The sequence below is a fragment of the Lolium rigidum genome, chromosome 3, assembly GCF_022539505.1.
Source record: "Lolium rigidum isolate FL_2022 chromosome 3, APGP_CSIRO_Lrig_0.1, whole genome shotgun sequence".
NCBI classification, from domain to species: domain Eukaryota; kingdom Viridiplantae; phylum Streptophyta; class Magnoliopsida; order Poales; family Poaceae; genus Lolium; species Lolium rigidum.
Genome location: NC_061510.1, coordinates 58093750 through 58108534, shown reverse-complemented (window position 1 = coordinate 58108534; position 14785 = coordinate 58093750). Strand labels below are relative to the sequence as shown.

At 46.3% G+C, this 14785-nt stretch overlaps 2 protein-coding genes across 2 annotated transcripts; one reads left to right on the top strand and one right to left on the bottom strand.

Moving 5' to 3' along the window:
* Positions 1-2093: 2093 nt before the first annotated feature.
* Positions 2094-2964, bottom strand: LOC124697056. Its single transcript, XM_047229698.1, has 2 exons — positions 2596-2964; positions 2094-2501 (listed from the first exon to the last, which is right to left on the bottom strand). Exons 1-2 carry the CDS (start codon positions 2868-2870, stop codon positions 2225-2227), a joined length of 552 nt encoding a protein of 183 aa, XP_047085654.1. The 5' UTR covers positions 2871-2964; the 3' UTR covers positions 2094-2224.
* Positions 2965-6921: 3957 nt separating this feature from the next.
* Positions 6922-10182, top strand: LOC124694882 (auxin-responsive protein IAA7-like). The gene is made up of 7 exons (XM_047227811.1): positions 6922-7165; positions 7391-7513; positions 7626-7701; positions 8479-8732; positions 9294-9432; positions 9918-9978; positions 10068-10182. Exons 1-7 carry the CDS (start codon positions 6922-6924, stop codon positions 10107-10109), a joined length of 939 nt encoding a protein of 312 aa, XP_047083767.1. The 3' UTR covers positions 10110-10182.
* Positions 10183-14785: the final 4603 nt, after the last annotated feature.

The following is a 14785-nucleotide window of genomic DNA, read 5'->3' as shown; positions in this document are numbered from 1 at the left end:
CTGACTAAGTAACTACCTTTCCAAGTACCACTGCAAGCTGTAGTGGTGCCCTTGAGGGGGTGGTTTAGGGGATGCATGCATGGAGTTGATGACCTTGATGATGATGTTGATGATGTATAATTTGGTAGTAGCTAGGGTTGAAACACATTTGATGGCTCCCTTTTGTAACTATGACGAGGTGGTATATACTAACCCCTCAGGTGATGGTGAATTTGCGGTGTTAGGATGACATCCACTTTTTTGTGGTGGTAGGATGACACCATAGTAGTGTAGGATGAACTTGTGACCCACTTTTGGAATGATCATGCATCCCCCTGTTAGTTTATCATTTGTTGTCAACACTTGTATAGTTGTATTGCTCTGTTATGAATTGGTTCATGGTTGTGATCGATTACCTATTCTTCTTATGCCGTGCTAGTGGTATGTGGTGTTCCGCGGACGGGTTCAGGGAATCTACAGCTCATGGAGGATCTGTCAAGACCAAGTCAGTGGCTATGCCAACAACAGCTACAGAGGGTATGAAACATTGGAGGAGACACAACAAGAGTACTTCACCTTCCTGGAAGATGAGTTCATGGCAGATCAGGCTATCGATGAGCCAGTGCCATTAGCACATCTACCACCGGAGGAAGTGCATGATTTACAAGAAGCACCACCGGAGGTACGTCAGAGTCGGGTCAAAGATTACATCATCGTCTCCCTTGTCGTGGTGATCGTGATGATCTTGTTTTTCTGAATGATGTGTGATCGTATGTAACATGATATGTCATGGTATTCTCACCATATTTGAATTGTGGTAAGGATATGGAACTGTGTTTGTGCAACCAAACAGCTGATTCGTGTTTTTGTGCGTGCAAGTTGGAATGAAAGCAGGCAACCAAACAATGGAGCCTCGCTTCCCTACCCGGTGAAAAAGGTCAGCCCAAGCGAACAAATAACAGATCAAATCTGCACCGTGGCTCGTCTGAAACGAGATATGTGCAAAAATCCAGCCCGCCCTAGATGCATGCATGGTCGACCGCTGGCATTGCTTCAACAAAGGAGGCAGCAGATCACTTGTCACTTGGTGGCTCCGTAGCTAGGTAGTAGTAGTACTCTAGTCTGGGAGGGAAAAGGAAGAGGACAGAACATTGCAAAGCTTTACTGCAATCATGTGAAGGAGGTGCCCCGGCCCAAAAGTTGGCGGCATGCACCACGCAGCCGTTGGAATACTGGACGACGACAATCTACTCCGTCCGAGCAAGGACGGTGGTTCACAAAGCCATGAGCCAACTGCGCTGCCAAACTACATAGACTAGACTCTAGAGGATGAAAAGGTGTAGGGGACCATACGAAAGCGCCGAGATTTTATCATTTGGGTGAGGTGGTGTGCCGTGTGCGAGGTTGGCCTCTGCAAATGATGCCTCTCCGGCGGTCGGCGGTCGGCCGATCAATCAAACCACTACCTGGGCGGCCGCCGATGAATAAAGCGATAGATAGCCGCTTTCTCATTAGTTTCTTCTCTCCCTTTCTGAGATTGAGCAGATCGATCGCGTGGTGATGGCACAGGTATTTTCTTTCTTATCGATTCTCACGCAAGATTCTTAAACTGGAATTTTTTCTCACGCAAGATTCTCAAATATGGATGCTGGCAAATACGTACATATACTCATCATATGAACATACAAAAACAAGGGAAAATTGGGGTCATACCATTAAAAGAACCAAACTTTAGAAAAATACCACTGAAGTTTTTGGCTTTGGAAAACTACCACTGAAAGGCTGCTCCGTTATTGCTTTCTGCCATTGGCGTCAACTAGCCGTTTGCAAAGTGATCGATTGGAAAATTAGAGCCAGCTGAACACACCACACACCCAGATTGAAGAAAACAAAATCCACGCACACATCTGAGTACATGCAACATGAACACAACTCAATGCACACACACACCTGACCAAGCCAGTTGAATAGATGGTCGAAAAACAAATCTCCAGCAACACTTTGCCTCTCAAACAGCATTATATTTGCCTCCCAAACAGCGTTATAGCAGCATATATTCAACAACATAAAAACCAATATGGGAGAATATAACAAAAGGGAGATATCACATCATCTTGGGCATATAAAGAAGACTTTCAACAATATAGAGCTGAACTTCAGTACATAATATTGTTCACATCAAAGTAGCATCTTTGCACATGTAGCAATACAAAAGTGAATTTATCCCTCTAGGCAGCTAATTGATCTACTCAATGATGATCCGGCGATTGATACCTCCTGGTGAGATTGCAGCCATCCTTCTAGTTGTAACACCTGGGCTAGTTGGAGAGAGAGAAGCCATCCTTCTAGTTGTAACACCTGGGCTAGTTGGAGAGAGAGAAGCCATCCTTCTAGTTGTTACACCGGGGCTGGTTGGAGAAAGAGGAGCCGATGGTCGAGTTGCTACACCTGGGCTTGAATGCGGCAACACAGTTGGTTCAACAGATGTTTTGGAGGCCTGAACATCCTCTAATATGCTTTTCCTATGGGTTACAACTTGGTTAGTGAGGGAAAAGTGTTGCAGCACAACCTCAAAAAAACATTGCAGCACATGTATGACTGAAAATAGTACATTACCTTGCTTTTTTCCCTTTCTTTGGATGAGGTGGTGGAAGCTCTTGTTCTAGTTCAGCTTGAGTAGCAGTACAACCCTTTTCTATATGCCCAAACTGAAAGCACCTTTTGTATTGATATGGTCCTCTTTCCCCCGGCTCCCCACTCGCCTTAATTCTCTGTTTTCGTGGTCTGCCAGCAGCCCTTTGTAGAGGTGGAGGAATCATTTCAAAACCAACATCAACCTTTGGCCATTCTGCCCTGCCATTCATTGGAGCGATCTGAAACTGATAGGCCATCTTGAATCTCTCTACGGAATAGTAGTCATGCACAAAGTCCTCATTCTTTAGTTGCCTAACTTTGCCAACCAAGTATATAGCATGAGGGCATGGTTTTCCGGACACCTCCCATTGTCCAGAACTACATTCTCTTTTATCAAGGTCAACCACATACCTCCATGTCTTCCCTTCTTTTGTTGTTCCTGATATTTCACCTGACATGGGACCACTTTTCTGGAGTTCATACTGCAGCCCTCGATTCTTCATGCTTAACCTGCAAATAAATAATACTAACCATAAATGTGTTGCCACCATGAAGTTTCTTCGCATAAACTCTCCACTCACAGTCTTCAGCTGCACACCTTGCCCTGTATCTAGTTGTGTCACTATGTTCAACCATGGTCTCAAACGAATTTTTGATGGCATATGTTCTCATAATCTGGATAAACTCTTCTTTATCATCAAATGTATCTTTTTTTTCCTTGATGACTGGATTCTCTAGATAATGTGTTGTGTATGGCACAAAATAATCCTCTCTCGATCCAGCCTCATCATCTTGAACACATTCAGTATCAAATTCTGGAATAGACCTTGCCCTCTTTCTTTTATTCACTTCTACTGCATTTTTTCGACTGGCTTTGACTCACGGGCTGCATCATCCACCTTTTTGAAGTACCTCCACTCTTCATCTGCTCCAGGCTCCAGCTGGTTCATCTCCATGAGGATCACACCCAAAAGTCATGAAGTGTTCTTTTTCTTCCTCTTCAGCCATTGGTGACCCTGCAGTTGTTTCTCCATATGTTGGTACTTCTGCCCATGCAAACCCCTCAACTTTGATCTCCTCCTCAACCACCTTGGTAGCAGCACTCATGTCTTCATCGGCAACATTGGTCTCAACATGGCCCTCCTCCCATGCACCCACTACCATGAACAACTTAACCACTTGTGATGCCCTTAGCAATTCAAGAAGCTGATTGTCAGTATCTAACCTGCATTTCATGTGCTGCTTTGAATCAACAACCCAAAAGTTTGCCTTTTGGTCGCTGGCCAATGTGAAGTATGGATCAATATCCTTGTGCAGATCAATAAGTGCATACTTTTCAGAATCAACAACCCAACTTACATTCCTACCCTTACTATAAACCTTTTTGCCATCTATAATACTGAAGTATGAGTTGACAAGGATCTCTAAACTACCAGCAGTTTTTGGATCAACTCTGCAATATGCAAGCCAGAAAAAAAAAAAAAGAGGAACACATATAGGGACCTCATGACTCGTCCACACACAAATACAAGAAAAGTATGAACTAACTGAAAAATATGGAGATATTCAGTGGGATTACCCTTCTTGAACTTGAGATTCATCCATCCTTGGTCAATTTCCTGGTTCCTTATCTCCGCTCTGCAAAATCCCAAAAAACTAGGGTTCATACCATGCACAAGAGCACAGGAAGGAGACAAATCACGAGGGGAACGAGGGGGATAGAGGAGGAAGAGGATCTTTACCATGGAGGAGCTCACGGAGGAGGATGAGCCGTCGCCGGGGAGGAGCGTCACCGGCAGCTAGCGGCAGGGAAGTCGCGCCGCCGTGTCTCCTTTCTTCAGTCGGTCTTGGCTGGTGGGTGCGTGTGTGGTTCCTTCAGTCTAGGCTCAGCCTAGCCAATTAATCTGGCTGATACGTGGTTGCAAACGGCCAGTTAACGTCAATGGCAGAAACCAATAACGGAACAGCTTTTCAATGGTAGTTTTCTAAAGCCAAAAACTTCAGTGGTATTTTTCTAAAGTTTGGTTCTTTTAATGGTATGACCCCAATTTTCCCCAAAAACAAATCCAACCTATAATAACCTTCGAGGAATTGGAGGTTATATTATGGCATGTTTGATTCAAAAGATTTTGGAAGCATAGAAATAGAAAAAGTACAGGAAACAATATGTCATGCCATGTGAAATCCTATAGGAATGAAAAATGCAGCAATGGCAGAAACCAATAACGGAACAGCTTTTCAATGGTAGTTTTCTAAAGCCAAAAACTTCAGTGGTATTTTTCTAAAGTTTGGTTCTTTTAATGGTATGACCCCAATTTTCCCCAAAAACAAATCCAACCTATAATAACCTTCGAGGAATTGGAGGTTATATTATGGCATGTTTGATTCAAAAGATTTTGGAAGCATAGAAATAGAAAAAGTACAGGAAACAATATGTCATGCCATGTGAAATCCTATAGGAATGAAAAATGCAGTAATCAACTGCAAGAATCGTTTGACTGAACCAATGGAAGAACGCAAGAAATTTCAGTAGAGATTGAGTGCATGTGCTAGTTATCATACACATATAGGAAATTTTCCAAGAGGTCTAACCTCTTGTTATAAATCCTATGGAATTGTAGTGTAGGAAAATAATCCATTAGGATTTTGGAGGGTTCAATCATTAAAATCAAATGACCTAAATAGGAAAAATTCCTATGGGTGAGAATCCTATAAATTCCTTTAAAAATCCATTGAATCAAACAAGCCTTTAACATGTAGATTTTTATTTATGAATTAGATACAATAATCATCTCATATGAACATACTATTACCTATTTTCAGCGTAGGGATCATTGTCTCTAGAAAAATGGTCAAGCTTTTACTCACTCATTTTCATGCAAAACCTGAAAAATGAAAAGTAGGCTTTTGTCGCAGTTTAAGTTCCCAGCGGAAACTAGTCAAACAGTGTCACCGATTATTCATTCATTCGCAACGGCTTGGCGCAGGAAGTCGCCTTGCGTCGTGTCCACGTCCCAGCCGATTCCCAAAGCCCCAAGAAACGGCAGCCTTTTCTCTCGAGCAAACAACCCGCTTCAACTCAACAAGACCACGAGGTGAAGAAGTCACAGGAAGAAAGCATATTTGCGTACTGTTCTCTTTTGAGTTTCAGACCCTACCTCCTGGCTCCTGCCCTGAAGCAGAGAGGCAGGCAGAGGGCACAGTCCCAGGGGAACAGCGACGCGCCCGCGGCCCAACGCAGGGAGGCAGAGGGGAGGTGCCGGAGCAAGCGAACAGAACAGATCATCGGAAGGAGGGATGCGCGCCTAGCCTAGCACGGGCAGAGCAGCCAAAAGCTGGGAATGGGATCTTGCAAATCTTGGCTCTCCATGCACGCCTAATCATCCCTCATCTTGTCCCTAGCTGTTCTAATCTACCAGCCATGGCCAAGCTGTGATTTTCTAATGTAAAGTAACCTAGGTCTCTTAAGTAACTGCTTGCCTCCCTTCGTTAATGGAGCACCTCTGTCAGAGCCTTCCCCTAAATTAGCACCTGCTGCTACCTTTTGAGAGAGAGAGATGGAGAGAGAAGCAGCAAGGTCACACACGCACGTCTCCATCGGGCTATGACCAGTAATTCTGTATGGAGTAGAACAGGGATGTCATGGGCGGCAGCAGCTAGAGATGCGCTGTGAATGATCACGTTGGCGACGCTCCCTTTCCATTTCTAGAATCTCGCCCTCGCTGCTCCACACCCTCTTCCCAGCCGACCTCTTTTTTCCTTCTACACCACCACTCCAATCCAAACTGAAACTACAAGTCCCACAAAGATTAATTCAGAGTGTGTGAGCTGGTGGTTCTCGCCGAGCCAAGCACAAGGCCAAGAACTGCCTCGCACTTACACGGCGCCCCCTTCTTTGGATCTTTCAAAAGGAAACGAGAGAGAAGGAGGAAGAAGAAGAGACCATCATTGGTGATTCCACTTCCACAAGGGCCCTGTCCTTTTCTTCCTCTTATTTTCTTCGCCATTGTTTACTTATTAGTGTTTCACTTGCGCCGATTTCTTTCTTGGTTTTAACTCCTGTCCTCTTCTCGTTTCGGCACAACCTACGCAGCCACAGCAACACCAACTGCGTTCAGGGACGGGCTTAAAAGATCTCACTCTACGTCGGAGCAAAGCAACTGAACTAGACACGGTAATCTCTTCCTCCCTCTCTCTGTCGCTCTGTTCTTGCGTTTTTAGGTGCAAAATCCTGACCCCATTGTTCTTCTGCTTGTGCAGGAACTAATTTGTGCTGGTTGCTAGGAGCCTAGACCGAGGAGGGAGGAGATGGAGGATGCAGAGATCAGGAAGCGCAGAGGCGTCTGCTCGACGGCGCTCCTTCTCAACTGGGTGGGCAGGACCGCTGAACAGGACCAAGAGGAGGAGGAGGAGAAGACGCTCGAGCTCAGCCTCGGGCTCCCCGGAGGAGGCCGCAGGAGGACGGCATGCAGGGAGAAAGGCAAGCACCCCGCCGTCGACGGCTCTGTCGACCTCTCTCTTGGCTACTCCAAGGTTGTCCCCAACTCACAAGGTATGGAACCGCGATGATCACCACTTTAAATTGCCGGCACATGCTGTTCTTGCTCTCTCTTTTCCCGTGCACTGGTCGTTTCGTTGTCTTGTGTTTCTTTATTTTGAACGGCAGCAAAAGTTTTGCACGCCTACAATGGTGCTTTCTGATGTGATGAAACCTGGACATCACATCAGTGCAAGTTTCTTGAGATATGATTGGAAATGTTGCATTGCTTTGTACCAGTTCATACTTCTGGCTGGCTGGACCTGCGGGTAAGCAGGAAAGGACTTGATGGACTTGTGTTGCAGTTGCCTGATTGCTTTTCTTCTGACAATTTGAACTTGTTTGGGAGCTTGATGGCGCATAGTAGTTTTTTGTAACACTGTTTTTCCTGTTGATGATTACAAACATTTCTAGTCGGCACAATCGATCAAACCATAACTTCACCTTGCAATTCCCCCTTCTTGTGCTTGTGCAGGCAAGGCAAACGGGTCCCCAGAAGCAGTTACACGGAATGCACTTGCTGCACCAAACAATAATAGCTCCCGGACAAGGTGGTAATCATAAGCCTAGCTTCACATGTCAAGCTCAAAAAAACCTGTGCTTTCTTGGAGCATGCAACTGTTGATGTCTCTGATTCTTTGTTCTTCCCACCCATCTGCCATGGCATGAGTTAAAGAGGGAGGGAACCTCCATCTCCTGCACTGCTCCACATTTATGGCAAAATCTATCCCATGATTCAAGGGTCAGGTTGCTTGTTTGGTTCTCTTGCCTGACATGCATGGAGATGGAGCTCCTGCTCTTTCAGATGGATGCATTTATTGTAGGATAACTAGCACTGTTCTTTGTTTCTCTCTGATTAAATAAAATTAAACTAACAAAATTGATGATTCTAAGTCCATCGAGATGTCGGTAGTTCTATTCTATGCAATTACTTGTTTTCCATTAGATAAAGAATAAACGCCCAGGATTTCAGGGTGGTTGAATTAGAAATAAGAATTTTTCGTTCAACTTAGAATTAGACACTCTTAAACTAATTTGGTAAGATGAATGTTTATCATGCAAAAGTTCCATTTGCCAATGCTGCAAGATTACTAACTGAACTTCCAATATCCTTTAAATTTACGCATAAGTTCAGAATTGGATGCTCAGAACTGTTTGAAGCATGCATACTTCAGGTTGTTAAGATTAATTCATTTAAATATCTCATCAAATATAAATTTACTAGCAGGTATTTACACTTTTAATAACACTAGTATGTACTGCTGCAATAACCCATTGGACTACCTTCTTCTTTTCGTTTACCAATCTTCTTCAACCTTCAGTTGCAGATCTCCTGGTGCTCCTGTTGTTGGATGGCCTCCTGTTCGCGCATCCAGAAGAAACCTGGCTAGTTCTAGCAGAGCAGCCCTTGAACAACAAAATGTGAAAAAGGCTGTGAAGGCTGAAGAGACCAAGAGAGCTCCATTTGTGAAGGTTAACATGGATGGTATCCCTATTGGTAGGAAGATTGACCTGAACGCGTTCAATACCTACGAGAAGCTTTCTGTAGCTGTCGACAAATTGTTCCGGCACCTTCTTGCAGGTACCTGAGCTTCCATTTTAATGATTTCATGTAGCAATATCATTCAAGTTATACTAGTTTCAATATTAGTAGTTCGGAACTTAGAGCATCTCCAGTCGCGTCCCCCAAATGATGTCCGGGCAAAGCGCCGGATTAGTCGTTTGGGGGACGTCCGGACAAAATTTTCGTTTGGAGAAGGTCCCTTTTCTAGCCACGTCCCCCAAACGCGACCTCCAAACAAAAAGTAAGTGTAAAAGTCGTGTCCGGCGTCCCCGGTAGAGACTCTATACACAGGGGATGGGCTAGGGACGCCGGACAACATTTGGAGCACGTCCGGACCGAAGCGGCCTTTGGGGCACGCGACTGGGACGTTTTTTTGGCCGGCGTCCCCCAAATCTCTTTGGGGGACACTTTGGGGGACGCGACTGGAGATGCTCTTACAGGGTAATATTGTACCAATGCACTATAAATGTTTGTTTCCGCGGTACTACGTATCTAGATTTTGGTGTTTGAATGGCTCAGTGCCTCAGTCAATTCATGATGGTCTAATTAACTGCTCTTAATTTGCATCCTTGTATGTAGCCCAAAGAGATCCTCGCACAGAGGAGTGTCCTCCGGAAGAGGTGGCAATATCTGGTCTACTAGATGGAACTGGGGAGTACACTCTGGTTTATGAGGATTATGAAGGTGACAGAGTACTGGTTGGAGATGTTCCATGGGGGTAAGCCATCTTTGCTGTCTGTGTTCTCATCCAGTAATGTGGTTAAAATAGATCTGTATCTGTACTCAGAAGGTAAATGCGTGCATAAGTTTAAGGTGATGCTAACACGGACCGCCAGAATTGGGAAAGGACAGAACAGCACGTTGACAGGCCTGGGCTATTAGCTGAAGTTTGAACGGTCTAAACAAATGTTACTAGTATTTTTTTGACAAAGGGAATATAATAATATCAAGAAAATACCAATTAAACATTTACACCGGGCCTCTACAAACAATTGTGACTGTTGATGGATTAGAATACATTCTCTTTTTTTCTGATAAAGGATTAAAATAGAATACATTCAATTGCTAACTAGACACAGTTTTGTTCTTTTACTTGTAAGTTATTGCACAGAGTGGAGTACTACAACCTTGTAGTTACTAGTTAGGCAGTACAAACTATGATCAGTTTACAACTCTGCTTAACTGTTAGAGCAATTCATGCAGAATGTTCGTCTCATCAGCGAAGAGGCTGCGAGTGCTGAAGACGTCTGACCTCTCTTCATCTGTGAGTACCTCTATACACTCTCCTGCTCACATTCTCCATGTCTACAATATTTTACCTTACTCTCGGACTGGATTTCATCCTCCATGCAGCTAATCACTTCAAACCGGAAGAGAACAGCAGCTGATTGTTGACCTTGTTTTAGAGTTGCTTGGACAGACACTAAGTGTGACGAGTGCTATGAAGAAGAATTGGATCTTCTGAGCTTGTATCATCTTCCGCTCATTCCTTTGTTGTTGCTCTGACTTTTCGGGTTTCCTTGATCTTATGTAACTTGTTGCTTTCTGAAGAACGACTCGAAGTGATGCAATTGTACAATATGACTTGACTATATGGAAATTTTTAGCCCAAAACAAATCTACATTCGTGGACCCTGTCCTTTTAACAGATGGTCAATTTGGATGGATGACTGTTTTGTTGCCTGTGATCTACTCCCTCCGATCATGTTTACTTGACGCCACAATGTAGGCAAGTAAGCTACTACTTGTGCACCACTCCCGTCGATCTTTTCGGATCAACGGTAGTAGCTAGCATTACTACAACTGTTGAGGCCAGTGTTGGCAGATTCTCGCGATAGCTAAAGCATTGAACACTTGGAACTTGATACAACAGTGGAGGGGGACGAACAGAAATCTTGTTATAGCGTAATCGATGATGATAATGTCTTTTTTAGAAAATCGATGGTGATAATGTTTTTTTTAGCAAAATCGATGGTGATAAGTTTTTAAAGAAAAATCCATGTACTCTGACGTACGATCGGCATTAGTTGATGATAAATCCCATCCCCATGCCAATAATTCAGATCATCTCCTTGTTCATCTCACAAAGCTCGACAAGAGCATACCTCTGCACTTATTTCAGAACTTCAGATCATTCCATCCTTCACGTTGTGCTATCGCTTGCCCGGCTGAGCCGGCTCACCTTCTTCCTCCTTTGGTTACCCTGACATTCAGAGTCGAGCTCCTCTTAGGGTAAGGTAGGGCAGCTGTCATATGTTGTGAATGAGCAACTGGTATTCACTGCGGGCCGAAGGCCAGTACATGTACATATGATACAATATGCAGGGAAGCCCCTCATACAGTGAGAATATACAGTAAGGGATCTATACATCACTAACACCCCCTCAAATTCATGGTGGATCAACAGCACTGAGTTTGGAGAGCAAGAACCCATGTTGTGCTCTAGTTTGGGCCTTCGTGAAGAAGTCAGCAAGCTGTAGCTCGGAAGGCACATAATGAAGAGCTATAACCTGATCCTGCACAGCATTACGCACATCGAAGGCATCAACACCGATATGTTTGGTGAGCTCGTGCTTCATCGGATCACGCGCAATGCTGATGGCACCAGTACTGTCCGATAAGAGAGGAGTCGGGGCGTCAGCAGAAACACCAAAGTCCTGAAGTAACCAGCATAACCAAGTCACCTCAGCCGTCAAGAGAGCCACCGCTCGCAACTCAGCCTCGACACTCGAACGAGAGACTGCAACCTGCTTCTTGGTCTTCCAAGCAATGAGAGAACCACCAAGAAAGGCACAGTAGGCAGAAAGAGACTTACGATCTGATGGATCACTAGCCCAGGTAGCATCTGAGTAGTTCTGGAGCTGTAAGGAGCTGGAGCTAGGAAAGAAAAGACTTCGGAAGATAGTGCCACGAAGATAGCGGAGGACACGAAGGAGATGACTATAGTGGACACTAGTGGGAGCAGACATGAGCTGACTCAGAATGTGGACTGGGTAGGAGATGTCAGGACGAGTGGCAGCAAGGTAGACAAGGCTCTCAACCAAGTGACGATAGCGAGTCGGGTCCGAAGAGGATCACCATCAGTGGCACGGAGACGGACATTGAGCTCCATAGGAGTCTCGACAGTGCGCTCATCACCAAGAGCGGCACGAGTGAGAAGGTCCTGAATATACTTCTTCTGAAAGATATAGAAGCCATCGGAGGTAGAGGAAACCTCAAGCCCATGAAAGTAGCGAAGAGGACCAAGATCAGTCATGAGAAACTGATCACGAAGACGGGCCTTGACAAAGGCAATGTACTCAGGGTCGTCACCTGTGATGATCATGTCATCGATATAAAGAAGAAGGAGAGTCCGACCACGAGAAGATGTGTGGACAAAGAGCGCAGGATCATGTGCGCTAGGGATAAAACCAGTAGAGGTCACCACAGAGGCGAAACACTGAAACCAGACGCGAGGGGCTTGCTTAAGACCATAGAGACGACAAACCATGCCATCGGGAATAGAGTAGCCAGGAGGATGGCTGCATGTATACCTCCTCACGTAACTCACCATTAAGAAAAGCATTCTGCACATCAAGCTCAGAGACAGACCAGTGACGAATAGAAGCAACGGCAAGAAGAGTACGAATAGTGGTCATGTGAGCCACTGGAGCAAAGGTCTCATCATAGTCACGGCCATGCTCCTGCTGAAAGCCGCGAGCGACAAGACGAGCCTTGTAGAGCTCAAGAGAACCATCGGAGCGAGTCTTGATCTTGTAGACCCACTTGCAAGTGATGGGATGAATAGAGGAAGGAGGAGTGACAACATCCTAGGTGCCAATACGCTCGAGTTCAGCAATCTCCCCAGCCATCGCTAGCTGCTATTCGAGATGAGCAAGAGCATCCCGATAAGAGGTTGGCTCAAGGACAGCAGAGAGACCGTAGTGAGTGGGAGAATAGCGATCAGGAGGAAGACGAGGACGAGCACGAAGATGATGAGTCGGCTCGGACAGAGAGGGCATCACGCCAGAGGTGGAGGGCATGTCAGGAGGAGCATCATCATCCTCACGGGGACGACGGGAGTAGTGAAAAGGGTAGGGAGGGACCACCGTAGGCAAGGAAGGTGACATGGGAGAGGAAGGTGTGGAGAGTGGGGAAGGGGGTGAGGGAGGAGGGGGAGGTCTGGTGGGTGAAGAAGGAGTAGAAGGTGGGGAAAGTATCGGCGCAGCAGGAACCTGAGGCACGGGAGGAGGTGAGTCACGAAACAGGAGAAAAGAGATATCATCCACTGAAAAGGAAGAGGAGTAGGGACGCGGGTAGAAAGGACAGGACTCATCAAAAGTGACGTCCCGAGATATGCGCATCCGACGACCAATAGGATGCCAACACTTATATCCCTTGTGCTCAGGATTATAGCCAAGGAAGACACACTCAACAGATTGAGCAGTCAGCTTGGTGCGTTCGCGTGGAGCAAGAAGAACTTAGGAAACGCAACCAAAAAGACGAATGGTCGAATAATCAGGAGCGCGGCCAGTGAGACGCTCAAGAGTAATACCACCCTGCAGGGCCGTGGAGGGCTGAAGGTTGATGAGATAGGTGGAAATAGACACAGTCTCAGCCCAGAAGTGAGGACGAAGAGAGGCAGCGATCATCATCGCACGAGCCGTCTCAAGCAGGTGGCGATGCTTGCAACAGCTGGGAAATATACTCACCAGCGGAGTCAGCCCGAAACACATGAATAGGCGTGGAAAACTGAGTATGGACCATGGCAGCAAAACACTTATATATCGAGAGAACCTCACTGCGAGAAGTCATAAAATAGGTCCAAGTGTGGCGAGAGAAGTCATCGATAAAAAATAACATAGTAGAGTTGACCTCCCTTGGAAGTAAAGGGAGCCTGAAAGTATAGAGATGGTAAACCTAGAGGGGGGTGAATAGGTTTCTACAAGTTTTAATTCTTTCTTTGCAATATTAGGCTTTGCGGAATATAAAGGTGAGCCTAATGCAAACTAGGTGAAGCAACCTATATGAGGATACAACTAACTCGAGCACGAAGGCTCTCACATGCAGTTAAATCACAAGTAAGGAGTTCGGTTAGAGATAACCGATAGCACGCGGAGACGAGGATGTATTCCCGTGTTCCCTTGCTTTGCAACAAGGTACGTCACGTTTGGAGGGGTGGAGGTCCCACGAAGGATTCCCCACGCCACGAAGGCTCACCCTATTCTCCGGAGCCTATCCCACGAAGGAATAGCTCACTCACTTGTGGTAGACTTTGAGGTAGCCTCCAAACCTTCACAGCTTGCCCGGAGCAAATCCACAGCCCGGATAAGCTTCCTGACTCCTTCTTGCCCACCTAGGGTTTCCAAGGAACCCTAGGAAGCAAGCTTCGATGAATACAAGGGGGAATGAGATTTGGCTTGGTAGAACAAGTAGATCGGGTCCTCCTCTAGCGATTCCCTGAGGGATTTGAGTTTGGGTGGAGGAGGAGGTAGATCTCGAGGCTTTTGATGTTTCTAGCAATGGAGTAAGAGAGAGAGAGCTCAAGAACAGCTTGTAGTGTAGTGCCTAACTGTTCGGAGGTAGGAGAAGGCCTATTTATAGTGTTCTTCGAAATATGGCCGTTGGTCACTTGCCACCTCAGCTTTTCCTCGACAAACCCGGCTGACCGGGCCACGGACCGGACAGCCCGGTGGTGAGGCCGGTCGGACCGGATCAGCGACCGCACACCCTTTGCATCGTCCCGGAGCTCCTCCGGTTGGCGGCCGGTTGGCGCCGGCTGGCGACCGGTCGACCGGGCCGTGCGCCGGACTCGCCGGCTCAGTAGGCCGGCTGACCGGTCGGCAACCGGATTTGCTATGTTCCCGTGTGGAGCCCGGTTGGCGACCGGTCGACCGGGTCGTGCGCCGGACTTGCCCCGGTTGGCGACCGGTGGACCGAGCTGCGCGCCGGACTGGCCGGTTGCTGGCCCGGTTGGACCGGGCTGCAGACCGGATTTCGCCGTAGACCCCTTTTCGATTATTGTTGAAGTGGGGGGTCTCCTTTAGCCTTCTTGTTCCTTTGATACACCATTTATGCCTCATTGCCTAATA

Coding starts and splice junctions, on each gene's coding strand:
- LOC124697056 (XM_047229698.1), bottom strand. CDS start 2,870: ATGGCCTATCAGTTTCAGATCGCTCCAATGAATGGCAGGGCAGAATGG. Junction 2,502..2,595: donor AAGAAAGGGAAAAAAGCAAG/GTAATGTACTAT, acceptor TGTAACCCATAG/GAAAAGCATATTAGAGGATG.
- LOC124694882 (XM_047227811.1), top strand. CDS start 6,922: ATGGAGGATGCAGAGATCAGGAAGCGCAGAGGCGTCTGCTCGACGGCG. Junction 8,733..9,293: donor GTTCCGGCACCTTCTTGCAG/GTACCTGAGCTT, acceptor CCTTGTATGTAG/CCCAAAGAGATCCTCGCACA. Junction 9,979..10,067: donor CGTCTGACCTCTCTTCATCT/GTGAGTACCTCT, acceptor TCCTCCATGCAG/CTAATCACTTCAAACCGGAA.